Source organism: Athene noctua, chromosome 1 (assembly GCF_965140245.1).
Source record: "Athene noctua chromosome 1, bAthNoc1.hap1.1, whole genome shotgun sequence".
In the NCBI taxonomy this organism is placed as follows: domain Eukaryota; kingdom Metazoa; phylum Chordata; class Aves; order Strigiformes; family Strigidae; genus Athene; species Athene noctua.
The window spans coordinates 264,019,789-264,047,730 of NC_134037.1; the positions used below are offsets into that span (position 1 = coordinate 264,019,789).

At 63.9% G+C, this 27,942-nt stretch overlaps 1 protein-coding gene across 2 annotated transcripts in view; it reads right to left on the bottom strand.

Moving 5' to 3' along the window:
• Window positions 1–557: 557 nt before the first annotated feature.
• The window catches only part of PDE2A (phosphodiesterase 2A), a 52,090-nt gene continuing 24,705 nt past the window's right edge, over window positions 558–27,942 (bottom strand). For both annotated transcript variants that reach the window (XM_074933226.1, XM_074933236.1), the window contains exons 3-31: window positions 15,513–15,602; window positions 13,111–13,199; window positions 11,851–11,960; window positions 10,527–10,582; window positions 10,344–10,403; window positions 10,076–10,235; window positions 9,922–9,974; window positions 9,400–9,474; window positions 9,217–9,258; window positions 9,035–9,103; window positions 8,760–8,890; window positions 7,662–7,773; window positions 7,497–7,536; window positions 6,840–6,903; window positions 6,678–6,756; window positions 6,398–6,575; window positions 5,788–5,900; window positions 5,496–5,573; window positions 5,299–5,421; window positions 5,100–5,170; window positions 4,877–4,999; window positions 4,691–4,778; window positions 4,539–4,586; window positions 4,343–4,417; window positions 4,118–4,217; window positions 3,215–3,327; window positions 1,764–1,802; window positions 1,277–1,383; window positions 558–1,045 (exon numbers count right to left, since the gene is read on the bottom strand). In XM_074933226.1, coding sequence (XP_074789327.1) covers window positions 823–1,045; window positions 1,277–1,383; window positions 1,764–1,802; window positions 3,215–3,327; window positions 4,118–4,217; window positions 4,343–4,417; window positions 4,539–4,586; window positions 4,691–4,778; window positions 4,877–4,999; window positions 5,100–5,170; window positions 5,299–5,421; window positions 5,496–5,573; window positions 5,788–5,900; window positions 6,398–6,575; window positions 6,678–6,756; window positions 6,840–6,903; window positions 7,497–7,536; window positions 7,662–7,773; window positions 8,760–8,890; window positions 9,035–9,103; window positions 9,217–9,258; window positions 9,400–9,474; window positions 9,922–9,974; window positions 10,076–10,235; window positions 10,344–10,403; window positions 10,527–10,582; window positions 11,851–11,960; window positions 13,111–13,199; window positions 15,513–15,602 — 2,709 coding nt within the window. In that variant the 3' untranslated portion in view covers window positions 558–822. The remainder of the gene's footprint in view (window positions 1,046–1,276; window positions 1,384–1,763; window positions 1,803–3,214; window positions 3,328–4,117; window positions 4,218–4,342; window positions 4,418–4,538; window positions 4,587–4,690; window positions 4,779–4,876; window positions 5,000–5,099; window positions 5,171–5,298; window positions 5,422–5,495; window positions 5,574–5,787; window positions 5,901–6,397; window positions 6,576–6,677; window positions 6,757–6,839; window positions 6,904–7,496; window positions 7,537–7,661; window positions 7,774–8,759; window positions 8,891–9,034; window positions 9,104–9,216; window positions 9,259–9,399; window positions 9,475–9,921; window positions 9,975–10,075; window positions 10,236–10,343; window positions 10,404–10,526; window positions 10,583–11,850; window positions 11,961–13,110; window positions 13,200–15,512; window positions 15,603–27,942) is intronic.

Consider the following 27,942-nt stretch of genomic DNA (forward strand, 5'->3'; position numbering starts at 1 on the left):
GCAGCCCCCCCGTGCGTGCAAACCAGGAGCCCCCCCCAGCCCTGGCACACGTGTAGCCCTTGGAGGGGACGTGGCTGCGTGGGACACGAGTGGAACAACCTGGGCTAGTGATGAGGGGGGGTGGAACTGGATGAGCTTTCCGGGCCAATCCAACCCATTCTGTGAGTCCTTCCGTGAGCGAGTGGGTCTGGGGGGGGTCCCCAAGGGGGGGCTTTTAGCCATCGGATGCTCAGCAGCTGCTGGGAAGAGGTGGGTGCCTCTTCCCTCCTCCAGCCAGAGCCTTCCGTGGGCCTGATCCTGACTCCTCCATCCTCAGACCCCGCAGTGCCGCACCCCCTTCTCCCACAGCCTCACCCCCTCCCCCGGGGCCCACCCCCATGCCCCCCCTGCCCCCCCCCCCCCCCCCACTTCAGAGCGACAACCCCTCCGGGGGACCGAGGACATCATCCCGTGGTCACCCCGTGGGGACAAAACCTGCAGCCTTAAGGCAGTTTAAAGCACATCCATCACCCCCCCCACCCTGCGCCCAACCCCGAGGTGTGTCCCCCCCTCCCCGACGTGTCCCCGGCCACCCAGGCAAAGTCCCAGCAAAGAGAGGTCCAGGGACCACCTGAATTCCTGCCCCGGAGGGAGGGGACAGTCACCCACAGGTGGGGGAGGCCCAACAGCGCACAGACATCACCGTGGTGGCCCAAAGTCACTGATGTGTGTCCCCCCCCCAAACCTCCTCCCCATGAGCTGGGGGACGAGGGTTGGGGATGCTCCCGGCCCAGCTGTGACCATGGGGTTCCCCCCTTACCCTGCCATCGCCCCCCCCTGCCATCACTCAGCCTCCGCCTCGGGCTGCCCCCCTTCGGGCTCCAGGCAGCCGTTGAACTGGGGGTCGGGGGCCTGGGGGTCGTATTCCTCATCCAGAAAGTCCAGGGAGTTGTTACTGGGTAACCCCCGGATGGTGAATTTGTGGGAGACCTTCGTCCACTGCTCCCGGTTGCTGGCCACCCTCTCGTAGAGCTCTGCCGCCTTGGGGAACAGATCTTGCAGCAACCTGGAGCCGGGGGGGGGGAACACAGGACACCCCATCAGCATAGAGTTGCACCCCCTTAGTTGGGTGCAACCCCTCTCCCCCCATCCCTTGGAACCCTCTTCCCCCAACCATTTCAAGACCCCCTGCCCAGCATCCCCGGTCCCACCCTGCCATGGCAAGGCTAGGAGGGAGGGTGATGGCAGAGGGGGCCCCCCACCCCCACCCCAACGCCAGCCCCGGGGAGGGGCTCACTTGTAGATGGGCATGGCGATGTGCTCCATGAAGCTGATCTGCAGCTCGGGGATGTAGGCTTTCTCCCGGTCCATCATCTCCAGCGGACGGTTGCCCATGGCCTTCTCCTGCAGTGGTGGCAAGGGGTGGGGCGGTTAATGCTGGTGGCTGTCCCCTCCCCATTCCCAGGCAAGACACCCCCCTGTGCACCTCCCGCCCTCATCCAAACCCTGTTGGTGTTGGCCAAGAGTGTTGGCCAACCCTGCATTCAGCCCCGTTGGTGTTGGCCAAGAGCGTTGGCCAACCCTGCATCCAACCCCATTGGTGTTGGCCAAGAGCGTTGGCCAACCCTGCATCCAACCCTACTGGTGTTGGCCAAGAGCGTTGGCCAACCCCACACCCAACCCCATTGGTGTTGGCCAAGAGGGTTGGCCAACCCTGTACCCAACCCCATTGGTGTTGGCCAAGAGCGTTGGCCAACCCTTCATCAAGCCCTGGTGCTACCTACCAAGTCACCCTGGGAGAAGAACTCCTTGTAGATCAGCTCCTGCAAGGAACAGGCTGTCAGCAGGGGGCGGGGGGGGCGGGGGCATATTGGGGGTGACCCCCCCCCACACTCCACCTGCTCCCCAGACCCCTCCACAGCTGCACGGCTCTGCATCACGCAGGGACACGGTCCCAGCTGGGATGGGCTGCTGGGGGGTCCCCCCTCCACGGGGCATGATGCTGTGAGGAACTGAAGGAGTTAGCGCCTCAAAAATTCATTGACAGGGAAAACCTTGAGGCTAAATGGTGACTTTTGGGGTCCGAGGAAGGAATTGTCGGGGGGGGGGAGGAAGGGGGGAGGGCATCAAAGGGCACACAGCTCCACTCTCTCAAAGTTGTGCATCCAAGTTCTCCAGAGGAGCCTCGAAGCGGGGAGACAGACACGGAGTAAAACCGAATGTTCAGGCCAAGTCCCACACTAATTGACAACCATAACCCCCAAACCAACGAAAAGACGGATGAGAGAGAAACCACCCGGCACCAGATGGAGCTAATGGCGGGTGCTTGCCCAAGAAACAAAACCCGAGGAAAAGGTAAAGGGGGGGGGAGATCGTGACCACCGACTCAACAAGAAGGTTGGTGCACCCCATCCCCCCCAGCGCACACACAGAACCCCCACTCCTCCTTCTCCTCGTCTCTCATGCAAATGAGTTCATGGAATACCTGCCTCTCCTCATCTCGTATGCAAATCAGCTGACAAGATGAACTTAAAATGGGACAGAAAACGTTGCTGGGTGTGCACCTCTTCTCCAACTGCCACCCATCCCATCCCATCCCATCCCATCCCATCCCTTCTCCAACTGCCTCTCTCCTCTCCTCTCCTCTCCTCTCCTCTCCTCTCCTCTCCTCTCCTCTCCTCTCCTCTCCTCTCCTCTCCTCTCCTCTCCTCTCCTCTCCTCTCCTCTCCTCTCCTCTCCTCTCCTCTCCTCTCCTCTCCTCTCCTCTCCTCTCCTCTCCTCTCCTCCTTTCTCTTCCTCTCTTCTCTTTCTCTTCTCTCTTCTCTTCTCTTCTCTTCTCTTCTCTTCTCTTCTCTTCTCTTCTCTTCTCTTCTCTTCTCTTCTCTTCTCTTCTCTTCTCTTCTCTTCTCTTCTCTTCTTTCCCCCTTCCCTTCCCTTCCCTTCCCTTCCCTTCCCTTCCCTTCCCTTCCCTTCCCTTCCCATAGACTTCTCAGTAAGAGACCACATCACTTCTTATCCTTTTCTAAATTTAAGTTGTTTCAACCACAAACAAACCCTCTTTAGAAGTTGTTTGCTGTCCTTTCACCTTAATTTACCCCAAGGAGACCCGAACCCTTGACGACTCCCTGGGCTCCCAGTCCCCGGTGCCTGGGGCCGTCTGTGTGCCCTGGGAGGGGGATTTGGGGGGGTGGGGGTGGTGGCATTCAGGGGCTCAGCCCCACGGTGTGGCACCCACCGCGATCTTCCTGGTGGTCTTCCAGCCCTTGGTCTGGTCGGAGAGGTCGCAGGAGGTCATGAGCAGGCAGAGCAGCAGGCTGCGGTGCTGCTTGTTCTTGGCGTCATAGCCCACTGCCGGGGAGCGGGGCAGGCGTTGAGGGGCGGGGGGGGGGGGGCTTGGAAAGGAACCCCACAGCCCCCATTACCCCCCCCACCCCTACAAGGACTTGGGCAGGACAGCCAGGACCTGCTGTGCCACCTCCCACCTTGGGAGGATGAGTTCCCATCACCCCCCAATCCCAAGCACAGGAGCTTCACCTCCTGCCACCCTGAGTTCCACCACCCCACAATTCCACCAGGAGCTCCACCTTCTGCCACCCTGAGTTCCACCACCCCACAATTCCACCAGGAGCTTCACCTCCTGCCACCCTGAGTTCCACCACCCCACAATTCCATCCGGAGCTCCACCTCCTGCCACCCTGAGTTCCACCACCCCACAATTCCATCCGGAGCTCCACCTCCTGCCACCCTGAGTTCCACCACCCCACAATTCCATCCGGAGCTCCACCTCCTGCCACCCTGAGTTCCACCACCCCACAATTCCACCAGGAGCTCCACCTTCTGCCACCCTGAGTTCCACCACCCCACAATTCCACCAGGAGCTTCACCTTCTGCCACCCTGAGTTCCACCACCCCACAATTCCACCAGGAGCTTCACCTTCTGCCACCCTGAGTTCCACCACCCCACAATTCCACCAGGAGCTTCACCTTCTGCCACCCTGAGTTCCACCACCCCACAATTCCACCAGGAGCTCCACCTCCTGCCACCCTGAGTTCCACCACCCCACAATTCCACCAGGAGCTTCACCTTCTGCCGTTCTGAGCTCCCACCACCCCCCAAACCCAAGCACAGCAGCTTCACCTTCTGCCATCTTCTGGAGGTCCTTGAAGATGCGCAGGTGGTGGGCCAGGTCCGTGGCCAAGATGATGTCCCTCATGAGGTCCAGCATGCGCTGGTAGTCCTGCAAGGCCACGCAAGGTGGCTGCCATGTCCCCTGCCACCCCCTGCAGCCCGAGGGATCCAGGGATGGGGAGCTGGGGGGGCCGGGAGGGGATGAGGGGGCTCAAGGCTGGGGAGGGAGCTCACCTTGCGGGAGAAGTGGTCGAAGATGTTGCAGCCCTGGCTGTTGAGGATGGCGATGGCTTGGGCGAAGTGATGCCTCTGCAGACGAAGCCGGGGCCGTGGGAGCAGGCAGGGTGCAGACAGGGTGCAGGCAGGGTGCAGGCAGGGGTGCTGCCACACAGCCAGAACCCCGGAGAGAACCGGGCAGGGGGGACCTTACCTCCATGACGGAACCCTCGGAGCTGTACAGGGCGGCCAGGACCGATTTCTGCAAGGCAGAGCGGCTGGAATCCCGGAGCTATGGGGGCGAAGACCCCCCCAGCTCCACCCCCGACCCTGTCCCCCCCCCAGCCCGTGCCTGTCCCAGCTCACCGAGGCCACCTGGAAGGAGTTATTGGTGCCTCTGTGGTCCAGGTCGTGGCACATGCAGGAGATGAAGAGGGCAAAGATCTCGATGTCTCTGGAGGGGGGGGGAAGGAGGGAAACTGAGGCAGGCGGGGGGGCAGGAGCACCCCGGCCGGGCCGGGAGCCGGGGATGGGACCGGTGTTCGGCCTTACTCCAGGTAGTTGACGAGCTCCAGGTTCTTGTAGAGCAGGTAGCAGAAGTGGGAGACAGAGAAGGCGTGCATCCAGTTGTGGTACGGGGGGTCACGGTAGCCCTTCTTCACCATCAGGCAGAACCTGGCGGGGGGAGAGGGGTGTCCGGGCCATGATGTAGGTGAGGATTTCCCCCCCCCCGGCCCAGGGACCCACGAGGAGAGGGACAAGGCTGGGGACCCACCTGGTGAGCGTCTGCCGGTCCATCTTGTAGTTGTTGATGAAGTTCATGTCCTGCAGCATGCTCAGGATGGCCTGTGGAGGGGCCGGGGGGTGGCACCGGGTGACAACCCCCATCAGGGTCCCCCTCTCTGCCACCTCAAGGCCTGAGGGAGGGCAAGCAGGGGATGGTGGCAGTTGGGGACCGTCCCCACAGCCCTCACCATGGAGGTGTCGTCCTCGGGCAGCGAGCGGGGGGTGTAGGTGAAGCTGGCGAAGTTGGGGTCGATGGTCGACACGGGCTGGATGCCCTCGCTCAGCAGCTTCGTGTACTCGTCATCCGAGACCTGCGGGAGCCATCAGAGGGTCCCCGGGGTGTCCCCCAAACCGTCCCTCACCCCCCGTCCCCGCGTCACCTCACCTTCATGTGGTACATCATCATCTCATTGGCCAGGTGGCTGCGGTACTGCGCCTCGTTCACCTTCTTGTACAGCAGCGACTGCGGGTGGAGGGGGGGGACACAGGAGCTCTGGGGGTGGTCAGACCCCCCCCCAACTCCCCCAGCACCCCCCTGCTCCCCATCGCCACCACCTCTTGTCCCCAGGGAACAGGGACCACGCATGTGTCCTTCTCCCCCCGTCCCTCTGCAGTGGGGGCCCCCTTGCCGCCCCCCCACCCCTCCACCCCGGGTTGGGGACCCCCCCTGGACGTACGTGGGCGATGCTGATGCCGCAGTAGATGGAGAAGGCGGTGGCCAGGTCCTCGTCGAATTTGCTGAACCAGGGGCCGTTGATCTTGTTGACCAGTTCCGCCACCCCGATGACCTCTGGGAGCAGAGTGGGGGGACAGGGGGCAGGATCAGCCCCACGTACTGGGGGACAGGATCGTGCCCATGTGTTGGGGGACAGTGCTGAGCCCATAGAGGGGGGGGACAGGACCATGTCCATGTGCTGGGGACACTCCTGTGCCTGTAAGGGGTGGGGGGACAGTGCTGAGCCCACACGCTGGGGACAGGATTGTGCCCGTGTGCTGAGGGACAGGACTGTGCCCATGGCGGGGGGGAGACAGGATCGTGCCCACACACTGGGGACACTCCTGTGCCCACGGAGGGGGGGACAGGATCGTGCCCACACGCTGGGGACACTCCTATGCCCATGGAGGGGGGGACAGGATCGTGCCCACACGCTGGGGTCACCCCTGTGCCCGTGGAGGGGGGGACAGGACAGTGCCCGTGTCCTGAGGGGCGACGCCGTGCCTGTGCGCTGGCCGACAGCCCTGTGCCCGCAGCGGGGCCCCCCCATGCCCCCCCCAGCCTGTGCCCACCCTGGCTCTCGTTCTTGATGGGGAAGCAGAGGATGTTGCGGGTGCGGAAGCCGGTGCTGTCGTCCACCCCCCGGTAGAAGAGCGGGTGGGAGTAGGCGTCCTTGATGTTGAGGATCTTGCCGGTGGTGGCCACGTGCCCGGCGATGCCCTGGTCGGCCGGGATGCGGATCTCGTAGCTCTGTGGGGTACAAAGTAGGGGGTGCAGAGGGGTGTCACAGGTCCAGCAGGACCCCAAACCCCCCCCCTCTCCAGAACTCCGTCCCCTTGCCCCCGCGCTCACCTCATCGTCCACCACGCCGCCGTCAAACACTTTGGCCACCAGCTCGTGGCTGAGCCGGTCCAGCAGGAACACGGAGCATCTGCAAGAGGCCACGTGGCCACCGCTGGCACCCAGAGGGGGGAAGCCCTGAACCCCACCGTGTCCCCCCCCAACCCCACTCACATCTCCGCGTTGCTGAGGTTTCGGGCCTCCGTGATGATCTCCTGGAGCAGAACCGACACGTCGTCTGCGGAGAGGAGGGGGGGGGGGGAGAAGGGTCAAGGAGCCCCCCCAGACCGGCAGCGCCCCCCCGCCTCAGCTCCCCACTCATGCAATGGAAGGGGGGGGGGTCTCATCTTCCTCTGCACCGTGGGGGGGCTGTGTCAGCAGCTGCAGCAGCCTGGAGAGGCCAGGGGAGAGCAGCGGGATAGGGTCTGCCCAGAGCGTGCGCGTGTGCATGCGTGTGCATGTGTGTGCATGCGGGTGTGCACACACCAACGGGTGACACAGCCTGGGCCAGCACAAGGCAGCGGGGTGCTTGTGAACTGCAGCTGTGGCGGGGGGGTGTGCAGCCATGTGTGAGCGTCAGTACGTGTGTGCATGCAGCAGCACGTGTGTTCCTGCAGCGGTGTCTGTGTCTGCAGTGGTGCATGGGGGTGTGCCTGCAGCCACGTGTCTGCGTGTAACAGCGTATGTGCGTGCAGCGGTGCGTGTGCGCACGCAGCAGTACACACGTGCACGCGTCGCTACACGCCTGCAGCAGCGCCTGTGCATGCAGCAGCCCATGACGGGCGCAGCAGCGCCTGCACACACGCGTGTTCCCCGGCTGCCTGCACCTACCCAAATGCGTGAAGAGGTTCTTCGCCACCTGCAGCAGGGCCTGGGCGGGGGGACAGAGCTGTCAGCGCCTGGCGGGACGCCTGACACGCACACGCGTGTGCTTGGCATGTTGCGGGACGCACACATGTGTGTGCCAGGTGCAGTGTGGCCCCCGCGGGCGCTCACCTGACACTCGCACTTGAGCTTCTGCTCCTTCTGGAAGGCCAAAGTGCTGGTGAGCACCGTCGAGGTGTAGCAGAAGCAGTGCTGGATCTTGTGCTCATCTGCCTCTGTGTAGCTGCAGGGGGGGGACAGGACCCCCACGGGGAGGGGACACACCTTGGTGTGATGTCCCCACCACAGCCTGATGTCCCCACACCACCCCTTCCCCCCAGAACCCCAGAGTCATGGAGGTTGGAAAAGCCCCTGCAGCTCCTCCAGCCCCACCATGACCCTCCCCCTGACCGTTCCCAACTCCCCCAGATCCCTCAGCGCTGGCTCAGCCCGACTCTTCAACCCCTCCAGGGATCCCGGGGACTCCCCCCTGCCCTGGGCAGCCCATTCCAACGCCCAACAGCCCCTTCTGCACAGAAATCCTTCCTCAGAGCCAGCCTGACCCTGCCCTGGGCAGCTTGAGGCCATTCCCTCGGGGCCTGGCGCTGGGGCCTTGGCTCCAGAGACTCATCCCCCCTCTCTGCCCCCTCCTGGCAGGGAGTTGCAGAGGGCCAGGAGGTCTCCCCTCAGCCTCCTCTGCTCCAGACTGAACCCCCCCAGTTCCCCCAGCCGCTCCCCAGCAGACCTGTGCTCCAGACCCTGCCCCAGCTCCGTTGCCCTTCTCTGGCCACGCTCGAGTCATTCAATGGCCTTTTTGGGGTGAGGGGCCCAAAACTGAACCCAGGAATCGAGGGGCGGCCTCCCCAGTGCCGAGCCCAGGGCTCAGATCCCTTCCCTGGCCCTGCTGGCCACGCCAGTGCTGACACAAGCCAGGATGCCGTTGCCCTCCTTGGCCCCCTGGGCACACTCTGGCTCATTCTCAACCCCCCCAGCCCCTCTCTGACCGGCAGCTCTCCAGCCACTCCTCCCCAGGCCTGTAGCCCTGCTGGGGGTTGTTGTGGCCCAAGGGCAGCCCCCGGCATTTGCCCTCAGTGAAACTCCCCCAGCTGGGCTCAGCCCATGGCTCCAGCCTGGCCAGAGCTGATCCCCCACTGCCCCCAAAGGCTCAGGGGGCCACAGGCCAGATCCCGCCCCCCTTCCCCCCCCCGCGGCCATAGTTTGGGTTCTCACCTCCCCCCGCCCAGCTTGTTGAAGGCGCAGGCCAATGCCACCACCTGGGAGGTGGCCCGGCTGGTGACAGGGACACACAGCATGGAGGTGACCTCGCAGCCCAACATGCTGCTCAGCTGCTTGTGCTCCTCCTGAAAAATTGGAAGGGGGGGGGGAAGGAAAGATGGGGCATGATTTCACCCCCAAACTCCCCCCCACCCCACCCCCAGGAGGTCACATGGGACACCCCGGGGGTGACAAGCGCGTCCCCAAGTGTGGGGACAGCTGGCACCCACCTCACTGATGTCCTTCAAGGTGATGGATTTCTTGTCCTCCACCACCCGCCCCAGGCGCCCGAAGGTGAGCTGTAGGGGGGGGGTGTGAGCCCACAGCACCCACTGCCCCCCCCAACCACCCCTCACCCCACTCCGTACCCCCCCACCCCGGGTCCCCCCCCCCCCGTGTCCCCCCACCTCACCGAAAAGCTGATCTCCTCCTCGAGGACGTGGTCCCCCACCACCTGGAAGGGACGGGGGGGGGTGGCAGTAAGTGGCCATGGGATGGTGGCCAAGGGCCACAGAGTCACGCTCAGGGGGCAGCGGGTGACCCATGGCAGGGGGGGTGAGGTGGGGGGACACACCCCAACCCCGGGGGCACCCACCTGGCAGAAGAGCTGGTGGTTGTCCTCGGAGACGAGCAGGAGGCAGCAGCACAGCGACTGGGTCTCCTGCTTCAGCTGCGGGGGGCGGGGGGGTGTCAGTACCCCAACCTGCCCCAAGCCCCCCCCTCCCAGGGCAGGATCCGGCCTCTCCCTGCACCCAGGGCACCCACACGTGCCACAGACAGCAGGGTGCCCCCCCCTAGATCCTCTCTGCTATGAATGATCAGGTTAACTCTGGAGACTACTGATGGTGAGGGCAACGCTGTTCACTCTGGACACTACTGAGGGTTGTGCACAGGAAACTAGAGCATGGGAGGGGGACCCCCAGATTCTCTTCCAGGGTTAGGGTGGCACTGTTAACTCTGGAGACTACTGATAGTTATGACAAAGCTGTTCACTCTCATCACTACTGATGGCTGCACACCCAATGCTTGAAAAGTTTCTTTGCTTTGGGGAACTTTCTTCTTTTTACTTTTTAAAAGGAAACGGGTCTCCCTGTGGCGCCCGGGGGCGACTACTCACGTAGTTGATGACCTTGAGCTGGAGCGAGGCGGCATCCAGGTCATAGAGCTCACCTGCACGAGGGCCGAGAGCGCCGTGGGGGGCTCAGCACCCCGATTTCACCCCACCCAGGCGCCCCCCCCGCAGTAACACCCCCCCCGCCGCCCCGCCTCACCGCAGAGCTGCAGGATCTTGCAGTCCAGGTCGCTGTAGCCGGTGTCCGGAGCTTTCTCGGCCTTGGCCAGGGAGTTCTGGGAGGAGCTGGTGGAGAGGCTGACGCGGGGCCAGGGCTGCAGCTTCTGCAGGGCCCGCAGCCGCCGACACGCCACCAGGGCCTGCGCGGAGGGACAAGGGGCAGCAGCGGGGGGGTGAGGGACAAGGGCTGGCGCGTCCCCAGGGGCCCAGCTGGTGACAGGGAGCGGGGGGGGGGTGGTGTCACTCACGTGTCTCTCCAGCACACGCAGGTTCTGCTCATCTGAGTCGCTGAGCTGGCCGCAGTGTACCTGGGGGGGGGACGGGGGGGGGGGTAAGGACCTCGCAGGGTACCCTGGGGGGTGGGGGAGGACCCCCGCACCCCCTGAGCCCCGTCCCTGTCCCCCCAGCGCTGCCCGCGGCCCCGCGCTCACCAGGATGACGCAGACCACGGCCCCGCTGTCGGCATCCACCAGCGGGATGATGAGCACTGCAAGGAGGGAGAGGGCAGGGGCAGCTGCACCGGGGGCAGCCGGGGGGCACAGGGGCTCCACACCCCCCCCCGGCCCCCCGCGGCCCCCCGCGGCCCCCCACGGCCCCTCACACCCCCCCCGGCCCCCCCCGGCCCCACGCGGCCCCCCCCGGCCCAGCCATGGGCCCAGCGGAGCTCCAGCAGGGCCCCAGCATCTCCTCGCCGCAGAACCCCACGGCCACGTGAATGAGCGACCCACCCGCCTGGGCACCCCCCGGGCGAGCACCCACCGCCCCTGCAGCGCCCCACCGCTCACCCAGGCGCCTGTCCCCTGGCCACACCCACCCACCCGCCCATCCATCACCCATCCATCACCCATCCATCACCCATCCATCACCCATCCATCCATCCATCACCCATCATCCATCATCCATCCATCCATCATCCATCCATCATCCATCCATCATCCATCATCCATCCATCATCCGTCCATCCATCACCCATCATCCATCATCCATCCATCATCCATCATCCATCCATCATCCATCATCCATCCATCCATCCATCCATCATCCATCCATCCATCCATCCATCATCCATCCATCATCCATCATCCATCCATCCATCCATCCATCCATCATCCATCATCCATCCATCATCCATCATCCATCCATCCATCCATCCATCCATCCATCCATCATCCATCATCCATCCATCCATCCATCCATCATCCATCCATCCATCATCCATCATCCATCCATCCATCCATCCATCCATCCATCCATCCATCATCCATCCATCCATCCATCCATCATCCATCCATCCATCATCCATCATCCATCCATCCATCCATCCATCCATCATCCATCCATCCATCCATCCATCCATCCATCATCCATCATCCATCCATCATCCATCCATCCATCCATCCATCATCCATCCATCCATCATCCATCATCCATCCATCCATCCATCCATCCATCCATCATCCATCCATCCATCCATCCATCCATCATCCATCATCCATCATCCATCCATCCATCATCCATCATTCATCCATCCATCCATCCATCCATCATCCATCCATCCATCATCCATCATCCATCCATCCATCCATCATCCATCATCCATCCATCCATCCATCATCCATCATCCATCCATCCATCCATCCATCATCCATCCATCCATCATCCATCCATCACCCATCCATCCATCCATCATTCCCTCCCCACTACTCCCCCCCCCCCCGCCCCCCCCCCCCATTCCCCCCTCTCCCCATCCCCCACCTTGGGTGCCGGGGGCCAGGGGTGCTGCCAGGGGTCCCAGCTGGTGCCCGGGGAGCTCGGTGGGGGGCAGCCCCCCACACTCCACCCGCTTCTGCCTGCGCACGGCGTCCCTGCGGGGGGGACACCCTGAGCCACCGCCGGGGGACACACCCCCCAACAGCACCCCCCAAGCGGGTGACACCCCCTCCCCCGGCAGGGAGCAGGCCACCAGCGGTGCCCAGCACACGGCGGACACGTGTGTCCCCTTCACTCGCAAAGCACATACACGTGTGTGTGTCCTGCACATGCACAGCACATATATGTGTCCCCTGCACATGTGTGTCCCCTACAAACACAGGTGCATCCCCTGCACAAGTCTGTGTCCCCTGCGCACACGTTTGTTCCCTCCAAAAACATGTGTGATCCCTGCACATGTGTGTCCCTACACATTCCCTGTGCATGTGTCCTCTGCACACACGTCCCCTGCAAACACACGTTCCCTGCATGTGTTTCTCTGCACACGTATGTGTCCCTGCATGTCTCCTGTGCACGTCCTCTGCACACATCCCCTGAAAACACGTGTGTTCCCTGCACACATGCATGTTCCCTGCACACGTGTCCCTGCACATGCATGTAGCCCTGCACATGTCCCCTGTGCACATGTCCCCTGCAAACACACGTGTGTTCCCTGCTCACACATGTGTCACTGCACGTCCCCAGTGCACACCTGTGTCCCTGCACGTGTCCCCTGCACATGCATGTGTGTCCCTGCTCACAGGTGTGTCCCTGCACACGTCTTCTGCACATGCATGTCCCCTACAGACACATGTTCCCTGCACATGTGTGTCCCTGCTCACACGTATCCCTGCATGTGTCCCCGTGCACGTATGTGTTCCTGCACACGTTTCCTGCACGTGTCCCCTGCGCATGTGTGTTTCCCTGATCACATGTGTGTCCCTGCACGCATGTGTGCCCATACACACACGTCCCCTGTGCATGCATATCTTTGCTCATGCATGTATCCCTGCACACGTGTCCCCTGAGCGTGCCTGTGTCCCCTGCACACACGTGTACCCTAAGCATGCATCTGTGTCCCTGCACATGCATGTGTCCCCTGAGCACGCGCATGTGTCCACGCACACGCGTGTCCCCTGAGCGTTCATGTGCATCCCTGCACACCCGTGTGTCCCCTGAACATGCATGTGTGTCCCCCGCACACCTGTGTGTCCCCAGAGCATGCCCGTGTGTCCCTGCACACGCGTGTGCCCCCCGCGTGCTCACCGGAGCTTCCCATCGGGCGGCAGGTCGTGGGGGGGGTCGTCGCAGACCAGCCGGGTGTCCCCATCCAGCAGGTAGATGTACACGTGCTCCTGGGGCCCAGAGCGGCAGCGCTGAGGGACGGGGACCCCCGCGACCCCCCCGCGACCCCCCCGCGACCCCCTGAGCCCCCCCGGACCCCCTCAGTCCCCCTCCGGGTCACCCCTGGCGCCCCCATTCCCCCCCACCCCCCCCCAGTCCCTGCCTCAGCTTCCCCAGGGCTCGGGGCCTTGCCAAGAGCCACAACACTCCATGCGTGGACACGCGTGCACACCCACACACGTGCACACACGCGTACATGAACATGTGTGCGCACCCACACACGTGCATAAACACACATACACACCCACACGCGTGTAAACACAAATGTACACACCCACGTGTGTGCAAGAACACGTGCACACTCAAGTGTGCACACTCCCAAGCACATAAACACACATGCACACCCACACGTGCACAAAAACACATGTACGTAAAGACGTGTACACACCCCCACGTGACCAAACGCATGTGCACACCCACGCACGTGCATAAACACACATACACACCCACACGTGCATGAACACACATGTACATAAACACACATACACACCCACACGTGTGTAAACACAAATGTACACACCCACATGTGTGCAAGAACACGTGCACACTCAAGTGTGCACACTCCCAAGCACATAAACACACATGCACACCCACACATGCACAAAAACACGTGTATGTAAAGACGTGTACACACCACCACGTGACTAAACACATGTGCACACCCACATGCATAAACACACACACCCCCACACGTGCATAAACACACGTGTATGTAAACACACATACACACCCACACATGTGTAAACACAAATGTACACACCCACGTGTGTGCAAGAACACGTGCACACTCAAGTGTGCACTCCCAAGCACATAAACACACATACACACCCACACGTGCATAAACACACGTGTACATAAACACACGTACACACCCACACGTGTGTAAACACAAACGTACACACCCACACATGTGCACAAACATGTGTGCACACCCACACATGCACACACGTACCCACCCACACATGTACATAAACACACGTGCACACCCACACATGTGCATAAGCATGTATACACCCTCAGATATGTACATAAACACGTGTACATACCCACAGATAAACACGTGTGCACACCCACACATGTACGTAAAGATGTGCACACCCACACGCATAAACACACCCACCCACGTGTCCATGAACATGTGTGCACACCCACACGTGTGTAAACACAAATGTACACACCCACACGTGCGCACAAACATGTGCATAATCATGTGCAAAACCACACGTGCACACCCACGTACATAAAGACATGTGCACACCTACACATGTGCACACAAAACACACCCACATGTGTGTAAACACATACATACCCACCCACGTACACGAACATGTGTGTACACCCACACATCTGCATAAACACGTGTGAACACCCACACGTGTACCTGACCACACGTGCATACCCACACATGTACACGAATACATGTGTGCATAAACACATGTGCACACCCACATGTGTATATAGACATGTGCACACCCACACATGTGTGCACGAACACATATACACACCCACACATGTATGTAAACATAAATGTACATACCCACACAAGTACATGAACATGTGTACATGTGTACAAGAACACACACGTGCACACCCATATATGTACACAAACACCTGTGCACACCCACACATGTGCACAAATACATGTGCTCAAACGTGTGCCTAAACACATGTGCACACCCACACGTGCACAAACACACGTGCACACCCATGTGTGTGTAAACACAGATGTAGACCCACACACGTACATGAACGTGTGTACACACCCACACCTGTGCACAAACACACGTGCACACTCACTCATGTACACAAACACACCTACACACCCACATATGTGTGCAAACACAAATGTGCACACCCAGACGTGTACATGAACACATGTGCACAAACACGTGTGTGCACAAACACGTGTGAACACCCACACATGTACATAACACACACATGTGCACTCACACTTTTGTGCACATGCACACACACGCACAGACGTCCTTGCACACGCGTGCCTGCACACACATGGACGCGCAGCCCTGTGCGCACTCACACGTGTGTGCACACCTGCACACACACACCACCACCAGCGCCCCAGGGGTACCCCCCATATCCCAGGGGTCTCCACAGGTGTGGCCACCACTAGCCGGGACCCCAGAGTCATCCCCCCCTCGGGCGCCAGGTGCCCGGCGGCCTGTGCTCAACCCCCGTATCAGCCAGCAGAGAAGCCACCCGGGGGGGCTGCGGGGATCCGGGGGGGTCGGGGGTCCCCCACCTACCACGCGCGGCAGGAGGCAGACGAGGGCGTGGCGCAGCGCGGCCCGCAGGCAGGAGACCTCGATGGCGGCCCCCAGGCTCAGCAGCGCGTCCTGGGGGGACAGATTTTGGGGGGGGGGGGGTGATGTCACAGCGAGGGCCACCCACCCCCTCCCCCCTGTCCCCACGGCTCAGCCCGCCACCCCCCGGAGTAGCCACCAGCTCCTTTTTGGGGTTAAAATGTCGCTTTTGGGTCAGTAGCCGTCATGGGGGGAACTGGGGGGAGGTCAGTGGTGAGGGGGGGGTGTACTGGGCGCAGAGCGCTGGTGTACTGGGAGCACTGGGATGGGGAATCGGCCCCCCGGGGGAGGGGGCGGCACAGGGAGGGTGTACCCAAGGAGCCAGGTTGGGAGCTGGTGGCCCTGAAGCCACGCTGACGGGTGTACTAGCCACACTGGTGGCGGCATTAGCCACGCTGGGTCCTGTGCCAGCCGTGCCAGTGCCTGGGCCACACGGGCCAGCACTAGCCACGCCAGTGCCTGCGCTAGCCACATCAATGCCTGCACTAGCCACGCCAGTGCCTGCGCTAGCCACATCAATGCCTGCACTAGCCGAGTCAGTGCCTGCACTAGCCAAGTCAATGCCTGCACTAGCCAAGCCATCCCTAGCCCTAACCCCACCAACACCTGCACTACCTGCACTAGCCAAGTCACACTCAGCACTAGCCACACCAAAGCCAGCACTAACCATGCCAATGCCTGCACAAGCCGCATCAATGCCTGCTCTAGCCACAGCACCCCGGTACACTATTATCTGCACTAGCCACACCAGTGCCTGCACTAGCCACGCCACCTCCAGCACTAACCATGCCAACACCTGCACTAGCTGTGTCAATGCCTGCGCTAGCCACGTCAGTGCCTGCACTAGCCACGCCAGCCCCATGCTAGCCACGTCAACAGCCGCCCCCCCCCGCGCGCTGCCGCCTCCTTCTTCAGCCCCAGATTTCTTCAGTGCACCGCGCCCGGCTGAGCTCCTGCCTGCGGGGCAGTGGGGCAGAGGGGGCGGGCAGGGAAGGCAGGGGGACAGGCAGGGGGCAGGCAGGGGGCAGGCAGGGGGCAGGCAGGGGGCAGGCAGGACAGGGAGGGGACAGGCAGGGGGCAGGCAGGACAGGCAGGACAGGCAGGGGGCAGGCAGGGGGCAGGCAGGGGGCAGGCAGGACAGGCAGGGGGCAGGCAGGGGGCAGGCAGGGGGCAGGCAGGACAGGCAGGACAGGCAGGGGACAGGCAGGGGGCAGGCAGGGGACAGGCAGGGGGCAGGCAGGACAGGCAGGGGGCAGGCAGGGGGCAGGCAGGGGGCAGGCAGGACAGGCAGGGGACAGGCAGGACAGGCAGAGCCGCCAGCCCAGCCACCCTGCCCTTCCGTCCTGGTGCTGGGTCCTTTGCACTCCTACGCCGGGGGGGGCCCATCCCGGCTCTGCCCCCGTCCCCCCCAGGGGCACCCATGGGTGCACGGGAAGGAGGCACCACGCTCCCCCCCCCCCCCCCCCCGGGTTTGCAGGAGCGGGGTAAGGGGCAGCGGCACAGAAGTGCGGGAAAGTCTGGGGGGAACCGGGGGCTCCACGGCGTGACCCCCCCCCCCGCTCCATAACTGCCCCCGGCCCTCGTCTGGGAACCGGGACGGGACCAGCCGCAGCTCCCAGTTGGGCACTGGGATTTCACTCGCCGCACCAACCCCCCCCCAGGGCCACCGGCGGGGTCCCCCCGCGCTGCCCCACACCCCGGGGACCCGCCAGCACCCTCCGCCGTGGGGCCGGCGGCGAAGGCGCGTCCGGTGAAGTCGTGGGCGCTGGTTGTGATTCCAACAGCGCCGCGTCCCCAGCCGCCTACTCACACTGGAGACACATGCACTGTAGAATACAGCCAGGCCGCGGGCGGGCCGTCCTGCTGGCCCTCTGTCCTGCTGTCCCGCCGGCCCTCTGTCCTGCTGTCCCGCTGGCCCTCTGTCCCTTGGTCCCTCTGTCCCTTGGTCCCTCTGTCCCGCCATCCCTCTGTCCCTTGGTCCCTCTGTCCCTTGGTCCCTCTGTCCCGCCATCCCTCTGTCCCTTGGTCCCTCTGTCCCTTGGTCCCTCTGTCCCGCCATCCCTCTGTCCCTTGGTCCCTCTGTCCTTCCGTCCCTCTGTCCCGCCGTCCCTCTGTCCCTTCGCCGTGCTTCAGAAGTGTCCCTGTTGGTTGTGGGGGGGTGAGATGGGGCCGAACCCCCAGCAGGATCCCCCGGGGCTGCTGGAGCGTCCAATGGCGGCGGCGCGGGGACAGACGGGTGGCAGCTGGACACTGGTGGGGACTGGCGTGGGGCTGGCATGGGGCTGGGACACGGGGCCGGTGCTGGAGCGGGGAAAGGGCAGGGGGGGGAGGTGCAGGAGCTAAAAAAAAAGCAGCTTCTGGGTGCAGGGGCTGCGCGGGAGGGGCTGGGTGGGCCTGGGGAGGGCGTCCGGCTCATCCCCCTCATCCCAGTCCCCCCACCGATCCCAGTCCCCCCACTGTCCCCAGCTCCCCACTCGTGTGCAGGATGGGGGCAGTGTTCCACCAGCTGCCCCAGCCCCACGTGGCTCAGCCCCGGGGGTGCCGGGGGGGGCTCTGCACCCTTTGCCGCCAGGATGGGGCCCTGCCCGGCGCTGGGCCCACAGAAGGGATGGGGCTGTCCCCCACCAGCGGTGCGGGGTGACCTGGTGCAGGCAGGCACATGCCCCCCCCCAGTTATCCCTGCTCCAGCCCCGCTGCAGGCAGTGTGCAGGCAGTGTGCAGGCAGTGAGCAGGGAGTGAGCAGGCAGCGTGCAGGCAGTGTGCAGGCAGCGTGTAGGCAGTGAGCAGGGAGTGAGCAGGCAGCGTGCAGGGAGTGAGCAGGCAGCGTGCAGGCAGCGTGCAGGCAGCATGCAGGCAGTGAGCAGGGAGTGAGCAGGCAGCGTGCAGGGAGTGAGCAGGCAGCGTGCAGGCAGCGTGCAGGCAGCATGCAGGCAGTGAGCAGGCAGTGTGCAGGCAGCGTGCAGGCAGTGTGCAGGCAGCGTGCAGGCAGCGTGCAGGCAGTGTGCAGGCAGCGTGTAGGCAGTGAGCAGGCAGCGTGTAGGCAGTGAGCAGGGAGTGAGCAGGCAGCGTGCAGGAAGTGAGCAGGCAGCGTGCAGGCAGCGTGCAGGCAGCGTGCAGGCAGTGAGCAGGGAGTGAGCAGGCAGCGTGCAGGGAGTGAGCAGGCAGCGTGCAGGCAGTGTGCAGGCAGCGTGCAGGGAGTCAGCAGGGAGTCAGCAGGCAGCACGCACCTGCTGGAGAGGAGCAGGGGGGGCAGGATCCATCCCTCCCGCACCCCCAAACCGAGCTAGGACCCCCCCACACAAGTGCCGGCAGCACCGGCGCACTCTCTGCAGCCTGGGACCCAGCTGCCAGGCAGCTCATTAAGGGGCTAATTAGCCTCCCTGCGCCGAGCTTCGTCATCCCTTGGGACACCGAGGTTGGCAGTGAGGGGCGGGGGGACCCCACGTCCACACCACGGGCCCCGTCCAGCCCTGCAGGCAGGGTGCAGGCAGCACCTCCCATACCCATCTGGGTAGCTGCCACACACCGGGGCCAACCGGGTGACACGTGCCATCGCCAACCGGGTGACACGTGCCACCACCGACCGGGTGACACATGCCATCGCCAGCTCCCCGGGTGCCACACGGGCCCGCAGGGGCCCGCGGGGATTTCACCAGCTCCCGCCCTCCTGGCGCCCCAGCACCCCTCAGCGCCGCGACGCCGGAGCCGTATCTGCCTCCGTATTCCCCGCCGGAGCCACCGGGTGATTAGCGCTCATCTCGTCAGGGCACTCATTTATCTTTGCTCCCACACGAGCCAGGGCTCGGCCTGGCCACAAACTTTTGGCAAAGCCAAACCCCACGGTGGCCCGGCCACCCCGGCCACCGGCCGCTCTCCTCCCTGTCAAAACCAGCAATTTTTTCATTTTCCTCCTATTTTTTTTTCACCCTTTTTCCTTTCGGCAGCTTCCTGTATCCCGTCAGGCAACGGTGGGGACCCCCGGCACAGCCCCCCCACCTCATCCCAACCGCCCGCAAGGCACCACCGGACCCCGCTGGGATGGAAAAGCCCCGTTTCCAGTGGAGCGAATTCACCAGCAGCAAAAATGCAGCATTTTTGGGGAGGGGGGGGCGGTTTCTGGGACAGATCCACCCCCCACTGACCATACCTGGGGGTTCACACCCCCCCACACCCCCCCAGGCTCTCTGGATGTTTATAGAATAGAGAAATCCCGTCCTGGCCGGCTTCCTCTCTGGAAAAGCACCTGCCACAGGGAGTGAGAGGGACCGGGGGGGGTGTGGGGGGTTCCTCATGTCGCGTGTGGCCCCCCCCCAGCACCCCACACTTTGCTGGGTCTCACACCTCGGGGCTTGCACCCACTCCCTGCCCTCACTCCCGGGGAGGGGGAGCGATGGACGGATGGAGACGGTTTTTCCCCCATGGGGGAGCTCAGGGTGATGTTCCCCCACCCAGAGCCCCCCCACCAAGACAAGGAGGAGCCCCCCCCCGAGCAGGTAGAAGCCAGATCCGGTGCAGTGTGGGGGTGCTCAGCCCTCTTGGGGTTACCGAGGGGAAACTGAGGCACGGTAAAGGATAGGATACCCGGTGCCTGGAGGGACGTGGAGCTGGGCTGAAGGGGGGGCTGGGGCTGTAGGGAAGGGGGCCCATCGCTGTGGGAGCACCCATGGGTGCTGGCTCCAAGGCGGGGGGGGGGGGGCAGGATGATGCTGGCGTCAGCCCAGGCGCAGCCGCCGCGTCCTTCCCCACGGGGCTGAGGAACCTCGAGGAAGTGAATCATCTCCCAGCGGAGTTTCCAGCCCAGTTTTGCCATAAAAAATGAAAGACAATTATTTGACCGACACGACCCTTCGAGCTCGGAGGCATCCGCCCGCCCGCCCCTCCTCCCCCCCCCCCCGGCAGGACTTTATCCACCTGAGGACACGAGGGAAATGATGCCAATTAATTCTGGAAGTGGATTAGTGCGTTAGCCCCCGCCTGGACGATTTCACCACCCCACACCCCCCCCCTCCCCACGAGCTGCGGGCACCCAAATTAAATCAGCGCATCCGAAATGCTGAGCACGCAGATCTCCGTGTGCGTCCCCCCCCCGCCCTCCCCGCGTCCCCACCGTCCCCCCCCAGACGCATTTCCCAGGCTGCCAACTCGGGGTGCAAAGGGATGGGGCTGCTTGAGAGTGCGGCGTGCAGTGAGGGGGGGCTGAGGGAGGGAAAATCCCCCCCCAGCACCCCCGTTTATCACCTCGCCACCCCCCAGCCCCTCGCACACCAGCCCCGCTGCCTCTCGCAGGGTGTTCGCAGGACAGAGGAGCATCCCCTGCACCTCAGATGCCTCAATGAGGGGGGGTCACCCCGTCTGCCTGTCCCCGTGTCCCCACCCTCGGGACACCCAGGGCCGTGGGTCCCCTGCCAGGGCCAGGGCAGCCCCCGGGGCTCCCTGCCTGTACCCAGACCTGCAGGCAGGGACACCCAGATCCTCTCCCATACCACAGCTCTGGCTTTCCCCACCACTTTCCCCTCTCCAGGGCACTTTACCCCCCCCCGCCACCTCCTCTCTGTCCCAAGACCCCCCCTCTCCCCCCACCGACTGCACCCCAGGGCTGTCTCCCAGGGCACAGGGACAGACATCCCCACCTTTGCCACCTCTCCAAGGCATGGCAGCAGGGTGACACACCCCACGCTCACACCCCAGATCCCAGAGGAGCTGCCGAGGCCCCCCTTAGACCCCCCCACCCCCCCAGAACCCCCAAACTGAGCCCCAGCAGCCGGCAGCTGCAAGCAAACACCCAGCCCCGGCGCCCGCGTTCGCCCTGCCCAAGCATTTGCCGAGCAATCTGGCGGCGTTAAAAATATCCCCGAGCTGTGATTCATCCTCCTCGCCCGCCTCCAGCAGTGCTGAGCCCCCCAGCCCCGCTCCCCTCCCCCGGGAGAGAGGGGAGGGGGGGCTGCTCCCCGTCACCCCCCCGGCCCTGTGCTCCGGCCGCAGCGGTTAAATATAGCCAAGGCCCGGCTGCACGTTGGCAACGCGGAGCCAGGAGAAGCTGGCAGGGCCAGGCAGGAGCCGTGCTGCGGGCAGGGAGTGCCGCCGGGTGAACCCGCCGCGGTGGGAGCGGGGAAACTGAGGCACAGAGCGGGGCTGTGACTCCTAAAGGCAGCGGGGCCCTGCTGCGAGAGCGGGAGCTTTGCTGGCACCCCAGGCAGCTCTGCTGGGGGCTGAGTGACACTGCTGAGGTCCCTGTCCCTGCGCTGCTCCGGGATCCCCAGCCCCAGAGCTGCCATGCCGCAGGGAATCACAGAACCAGAACCCCAGAATGATCTGGGTTGGAAAAGCCCCTGCAGCTCCTCCAGCCCAGCCATGACCCTCCCCCTGACCGTTCCCAACTCCCCCAGATCCCTCAGCGCTGGCTCAGCCCGACTCTTCAACCCCTCCAGGGATCCCGGGGACTCCCCCCTGCCCTGGGCAGCCCATTCCAACGCCCAACAGCCCCTTCTGCACAGAAATCCTTCCTCAGAGCCAGCCTGACCCTGCCCTGGGCAGCTTGAGGCCATTCCCTCGGGGCCTGGCGCTGGGGCCTTGGCTCCAGAGACTCATCCCCCCTCTCTGCCCCCTCCTGGCAGGGAGTTGCAGAGGGCCAGGAGGTCTCCCCTCAGCCTCCTCTGCTCCAGACTAACACCCCCCCACCCTCAGCAGCATCGCTGGGTGCAGAGGGTGGAGGGATGGACGGACGGACGGTGGGGAGAGCTGGCAGCTCTGCCTAACGCCGGCCGGGAAGACATCCATCACCTCGGAGCCTGCCCAGCCCGGATCCAAGCCCTGCTTCGGTCCCAAATTACATTGCTTTAATCTAATCAGGCAGCAACAACCTGTAACCCGAGGTAGCGCCTTAATTACCTCATCTTTTATAGGGGGGATAATGAGCCTAAACGGGAAGGAAACACTTCTGGGATGTCTCTCGCCTCCCCCGGGGTCCTGCTGCGGCAGATGGATGAGGAGCTGGCGGGCAGCAGCCTGGCTCGGAGCCGCCCTGGTACCCGGCGATGCTGGGCTGAGGCTTCCCAGGGTCGGAGGCTGCAAACCCGGGGGCTCGGCCACCCAAAAAACCCCCACCCGGAGCCCTGCGCACCCACACCCGCCTCAGTTTCCCCAGCTCCAAACCGTGCGGGCCCAGCTCGGGGTGGTGATGGGTGCGGAAGGGAAGAGCCAGGCTGAGCCCAGAACATACCCCCATCCCATCATCCTCCTCCTCCTCCTCCTCACCCCCGCACCGGCCACACTTAACCATGGCCTTAACCATGGCCTTAACCACGGCCTTAACCACAGCCTTAACCACGACCTTAACCACGGCCTTAACCACAGCCTTAACCACGGCCTTAACCACGGCCTTAACCACAGCCTTAACCACAGCCTTAACCGCGGCCTTAACCACGGCCTTAACCACAGCCTTAACCACAGCCTTAACCGCGGCCTTAACCACGGCCTTAACCACCACCCAGCAGGCCCAGGGCGGATAACGGCACCAGCGTGAGTGATTTACTTCTCTTTAAATACCATTTTTAAGCCATTTCAGGTGGTTTTGGGCAATTAGTGAGTCCCAGCTGAGGAGGCTGCAATATAACCACAGTTGGGCCTGGCAGAGAGCGGTGTCTGGCGTGATGTGGCGTGACGTGGCGTGACGTGACGTGGCCTGACCAAGCACAGGGTGGGCAACCGGACTCACAAGCCACTACCGTTAGCACAGGGTGGGCTGCCCAGGGGTGTTGGCACAGGGTGGGCATCACGGGGCAACCTGCACAAGGCCGTTTGCACAAGACGGTTTTGCACGGGGCGTTTGCACGGGGCGGTTTGCTCAGGGTATTTGCACGGGGTATTTGCACAAAGGATTTGCACAGGGGATTTGCACAAGGGATTTGCACAGGGGATTTGCATGAAGTATTTGCACGGGGTGTTTGCACGAGGCACTTGCACAGCCCAGGACCATCAGACTGCCACTCCCTGGGGACACCACAGTGTCCCCGTGGGGATTTTTAATTTGACAAGCAAATTTTCCAACCTAACGCCACCCCCCCAGCGCCCTTCGGGGGGGCTCCTCGGGTTGTCCCCCCGCACCCCAGCCCAGAGCCGATGCAGCAGGGCCGGAGTCAAGGTCGCTTCCTGTTGCTGTCCCTTTGGCGGGCAGGACAAAGGGACGTGGCCCTGTCCTCAAGGATTTCCCGTCCCCAGGAACATCGCGGCCTTCTTGGAACAGCTGCCGGGCCGGGGCGGCCAAAGGATTTGTTCCTAATTAGTTGTTGATGAGAGGTGGAGCTGGAAACCCACGTCCCGTGGTGGGGAGGGGGACACAGACCCCACTCCCCTATCCCCGACCCACATCCCGTGGTAGAGAGAGGGACCTTGACCCCACTCAGCCCCATGTCACTTGTCCCTGACCCACATCCCGTGGTGGGGAGGGGGACACAGACCCCGCTCACCTGTCCCTGACCCACGTCCCGTGGTGGGGCACCACACGCCGTCCCCGCGCCAGCCCGGAGCCCTCTCCACTCTCCCGAGGCCGCCACAGGGAAACCGCCCCATCACCAGGCGCATCCCCGGTACCCAACCGCCTTCCTCCCGAGGCACGCGGCCATTTTTAGCAGCCACCGTGCCCACCCTGGCACACAAGCGCCGGGGGTGGCTGGTACCCAGCCTTCGGCGCTGGCACCGGCGGCAGAGCCGGGCACGGGGCCGAGCGTCGCTGCCGCAGGGCCCCGCAGTGCCGGGGGGAGCTGGCAGCGTGCGCATCCCTGGGATGCCGCGTTCCTGGAAGGCTTTTCCCTGGCACATTGTCCCCTTCCTGTCCCCACCGGCCACCAGCACCTCCCGGCTGGGTTTGAAGGACTTTCCTAGATATTTTCTGGCAGATCGGCCCGTGTCAGGGCTCCCCTGGCCTGGCCCCGCTCCGGAGCGTCGCAGCAAAGGGTGGGTGCTCCGCAGATGTGGCCAGCGAGGGGCTCAGAGGGCCGGGGCCGGGGGGGTCCCGTGGTGGGGACTCGGGAGCGGTGGAATGGGAAGAGGATGGGCAGCGTTCCCGCATTCCCCCCTCCCAGCGCGGCCAGCGCTAATGGGATCTGCGCGGTAATTAGGGAGCTCATTTATCAGCTTCTGATGGATCTGGGAAAATTGAATTCCCGGCCATCTGCAGTTGGGGAGGAATTCAATTTGGGACAGCGCTCCGGAGCAGGGCCTGGGCAGAGCTGCCTCCCCCGGGGACTTTGCTCTGAATGCAGTGGAACCTCTTTTTATTTTTATTTTCCGTATATGAGGGTTCGTTACGGGATCCAGCTCTCAGCTGCTGGAGAAGGGTCTGGGAATCGCGGGGGTCTCACAACTCAGCTGGGGAAACTGAGGCACAGCCAGGGGAAGCCCAAAGCCACCCATTCGATGGTTTTCCATGCGGCAATGTTTCCATCTCCAACCCCCTGATCCGTGGCCGGGCCCACAGCACCCAAGGGTGCCAGGCATCATCCTGCCCGGCGTGTGGGGGGCAGAGGGATGCGACTGCCGGGACCTGCCCGAGCCAAAAAGCAGAGAGAAAATCCCGTCTCCCCTGGCACGCAGCTGCCGGGGAGGATTTGCTTCTGGGCTTGGCAGCATCTCGACGGAGCCGGGCTGGGAGCAGCAATTCCCGCTCCTGCGCCAAGAACAGGGAGTCTCAGGAATCAGCCCTGCTCCCCATCTGCTCCCCTCGCACCCCCTCTACAGCATCTTCCTCCCCACGCGGCCTCCTCGGAGCAGGTCCCCAGCGCCCGTGGGGCAGCCGGGGGGAGGGATGCCATCCCAGACCCCCAAGCCCCCCCCTCGAGAGGGCCACCCTGGAGCGGGTTTGGTTCCTCCACCCTGGAATTTGTTGTAGGGTTCTTGGGGGGGCTCAGGGAGACCCGGGTTCAGCACATCACTATGGGATGGACGGGAAGACTCCACTGAATTCACCCCTCTGCCCCCCTCCCCACCCCTGCGCTGCCGGGGATGTCATTGTCCCCGCAGCGAGCCCCCCCCGCCTTGGCTCAGGGCATCTCTGCCGTCTCCTCCCCGCAAAATATCTCAGCTCGGCTCCAAAAGGTCAAGGTCAGCCGCAGGGTCCCTGGCAGTTGGGAGGACGATGCCGCGCTGCCAGCCCCGGCGCAAGAAATTCCTCCCCCCCCAGCAAACTGCAAAGGTCAAACACCCCCCCCTCGGCCCAGCACCAGCTGCCCCCAACCCACCTTCTCCCTGGGGTTCAAGAGCACCCCCACCCGAGCTCCCCCCAGCCTGGGGTGCAGGAGCACCCCCCCCCCCCCAGCTTCCCCTCCCCAGCGGTGTACCAGGAGCACCCCCACCCCAGATTCTCCACCCCCAGGGCACAGGAGCACCCACACTCCAGCTCCTCCACCCCTGGGGTGCAAGAGCACCCCCACAGCAGCTCCCCCCACCCAGGGGTACACCAGGAGCACCCCCACCCCAGCCAGACTCTGTGCTCACCCTGCAGCCCCCCCCCACCAGACTGTGCCACCGTGGCCGAGCCATTTCTGCACCCCAGCTGGGTTCCCACATGCCTGGAGGTGACCAGGGAGGGGGGGGGAGGACGGACCTCACAGCCCCCCCAAAAAAACCCCAGAGCCAGGACACACACAACAGGGGCACGGCTGAGCCTGTGCCCGGAGCCGTCGCCTCTCGGAGCGGCCGCACAGAAAGAAGGTTTTATGGGTGGGGACCGCTAAGATGCACCCACCCACCCCGGTGTGGGGGTCCCTCTCTGTTGTGTGTGTGTCCCCCCCCGATCCCTGCAGCTGGGCGGGGTGGGGTGGGGGAGGAAACCGGCCCTTCCCCGCGTCATGGAAAGAAGCGCCCTGGGCGCATTGTGAGCCGCGGCCTTTTCCTCCCCTTTATTGCCCTGCTGCCGTGTTTGTGTCCACCGGAGGAAACGCCGGCAGCGCCGGGACAAACACCCGCACACGCATGTCCCCACGGGGGCGGGGTGTCCCCCCCCCGGCACGACTGGCCCCACTCACGGGGAAACTGAGGCAGGAGCAGCCGCCCGGGCTGGGGCCCTTGGCGAGCTGGCGCAGGCTCGGGGTACAACGGGGAGCACGGAGGGGGGGGGGCAGTGACTGAGCACGTGCCCCCCCAACCTTCCCCACCTCTGGGCCCCCCCCGGCTCCTTCTGCTCGGCCAGGCTGCGAACACGTTATCAATTCGGGTTTGATCCATGCGCCAGGCAGCGGGTAATTGCAGCGGGGCCGGCGGCCGGGAGCGAGCGGAGGCGCAGACATCTTCAGCCTCACCCCCCCCAGCGGGGCGCTCGCTTGGGGGGGGGGGCCAAGCATGGGGGGGCAGTAAAGCCCCAAGTCCTATATACCCCCCCATATACCCCCCTTCCCCCCCGCCAGGCTCAGGGGTGGGGGTCCTGAATGCAACCAGCACCCAGGGCACTGCCAGGGCCTGGGGGATTTTTTAGTGGGGGAGACAGACATTTTTTTGGGGGGGGGGGGCGGTGCGGCAGGATCAGTCCCCCGTCACCCATCCCTCGCACGTCCCTGGTCACGTCCCTTTGCCCTGTGCTGCTGTGGCCTCGATCACTGTGGATGGCTTTGCCCTGTCATCTGTGCCCCCCCCTCTTCCTCCTCCTCCTCGGTGCCACCCCCGCAGCCCCCAGACCAGGCTAAAACCAACCGCACCCCCCCACCCCCCCCCCGCATCTGGGCAGCTTTTGCTCCCCCCGGACTGGGGTTTGTGGCTCCCTCCCAGATTCCCCCCCTCAACAATGTAGGTCCCCTCAGGGGGGGGAGCTGCAGCGGGGGGTTAGTGCCCACCCAGCTGTAAGCACCCTGCTGGGGGGGTCTGAGACCAAGAAGGGGGGTCACAGGGACTCCCCCCACCACAGAAAGGGCTGCTTGCCCCGGCTGGTGGGGAGACACACATCTTTCTCCCGGGGTGGGGGACAGCTCTGATGTCCCCAAGTTTTACCCTGCCCCTTCTGGGGGGGGTGCTCAGTGCCCGAGGGGGGGCTCAGTGCCCAAGGGGGGGGCACAGGACAGCCCAGCTCAGCTCCTTTCCCTCTGTCAGCAGCTTTTGGCCGCTTCCCGGCGAGTGTTTCCTTCCCTTCGTTTCCCGGCCTTGAACCCGGAGCCACCCGCTGCCCCCCCTGCCCAGCCCGAGCCCACCGGCGCCGGGGGGGGGGGCCACACACAGAATTTGGGGGGGGAGGGGGGGGGGCAGGTCAGGGCCACTGTTCTTGCACCCAAAAGCTGCCAAGCCCTCGGGTCAGGGATCCGACAGACGGACGGCGAGAGGGGGTGAATCCCCCCCAAATTCCCACCCCCGCCCCAAATTCGGGCGCGTCTGGAGGCGCAGGAGCATGAAG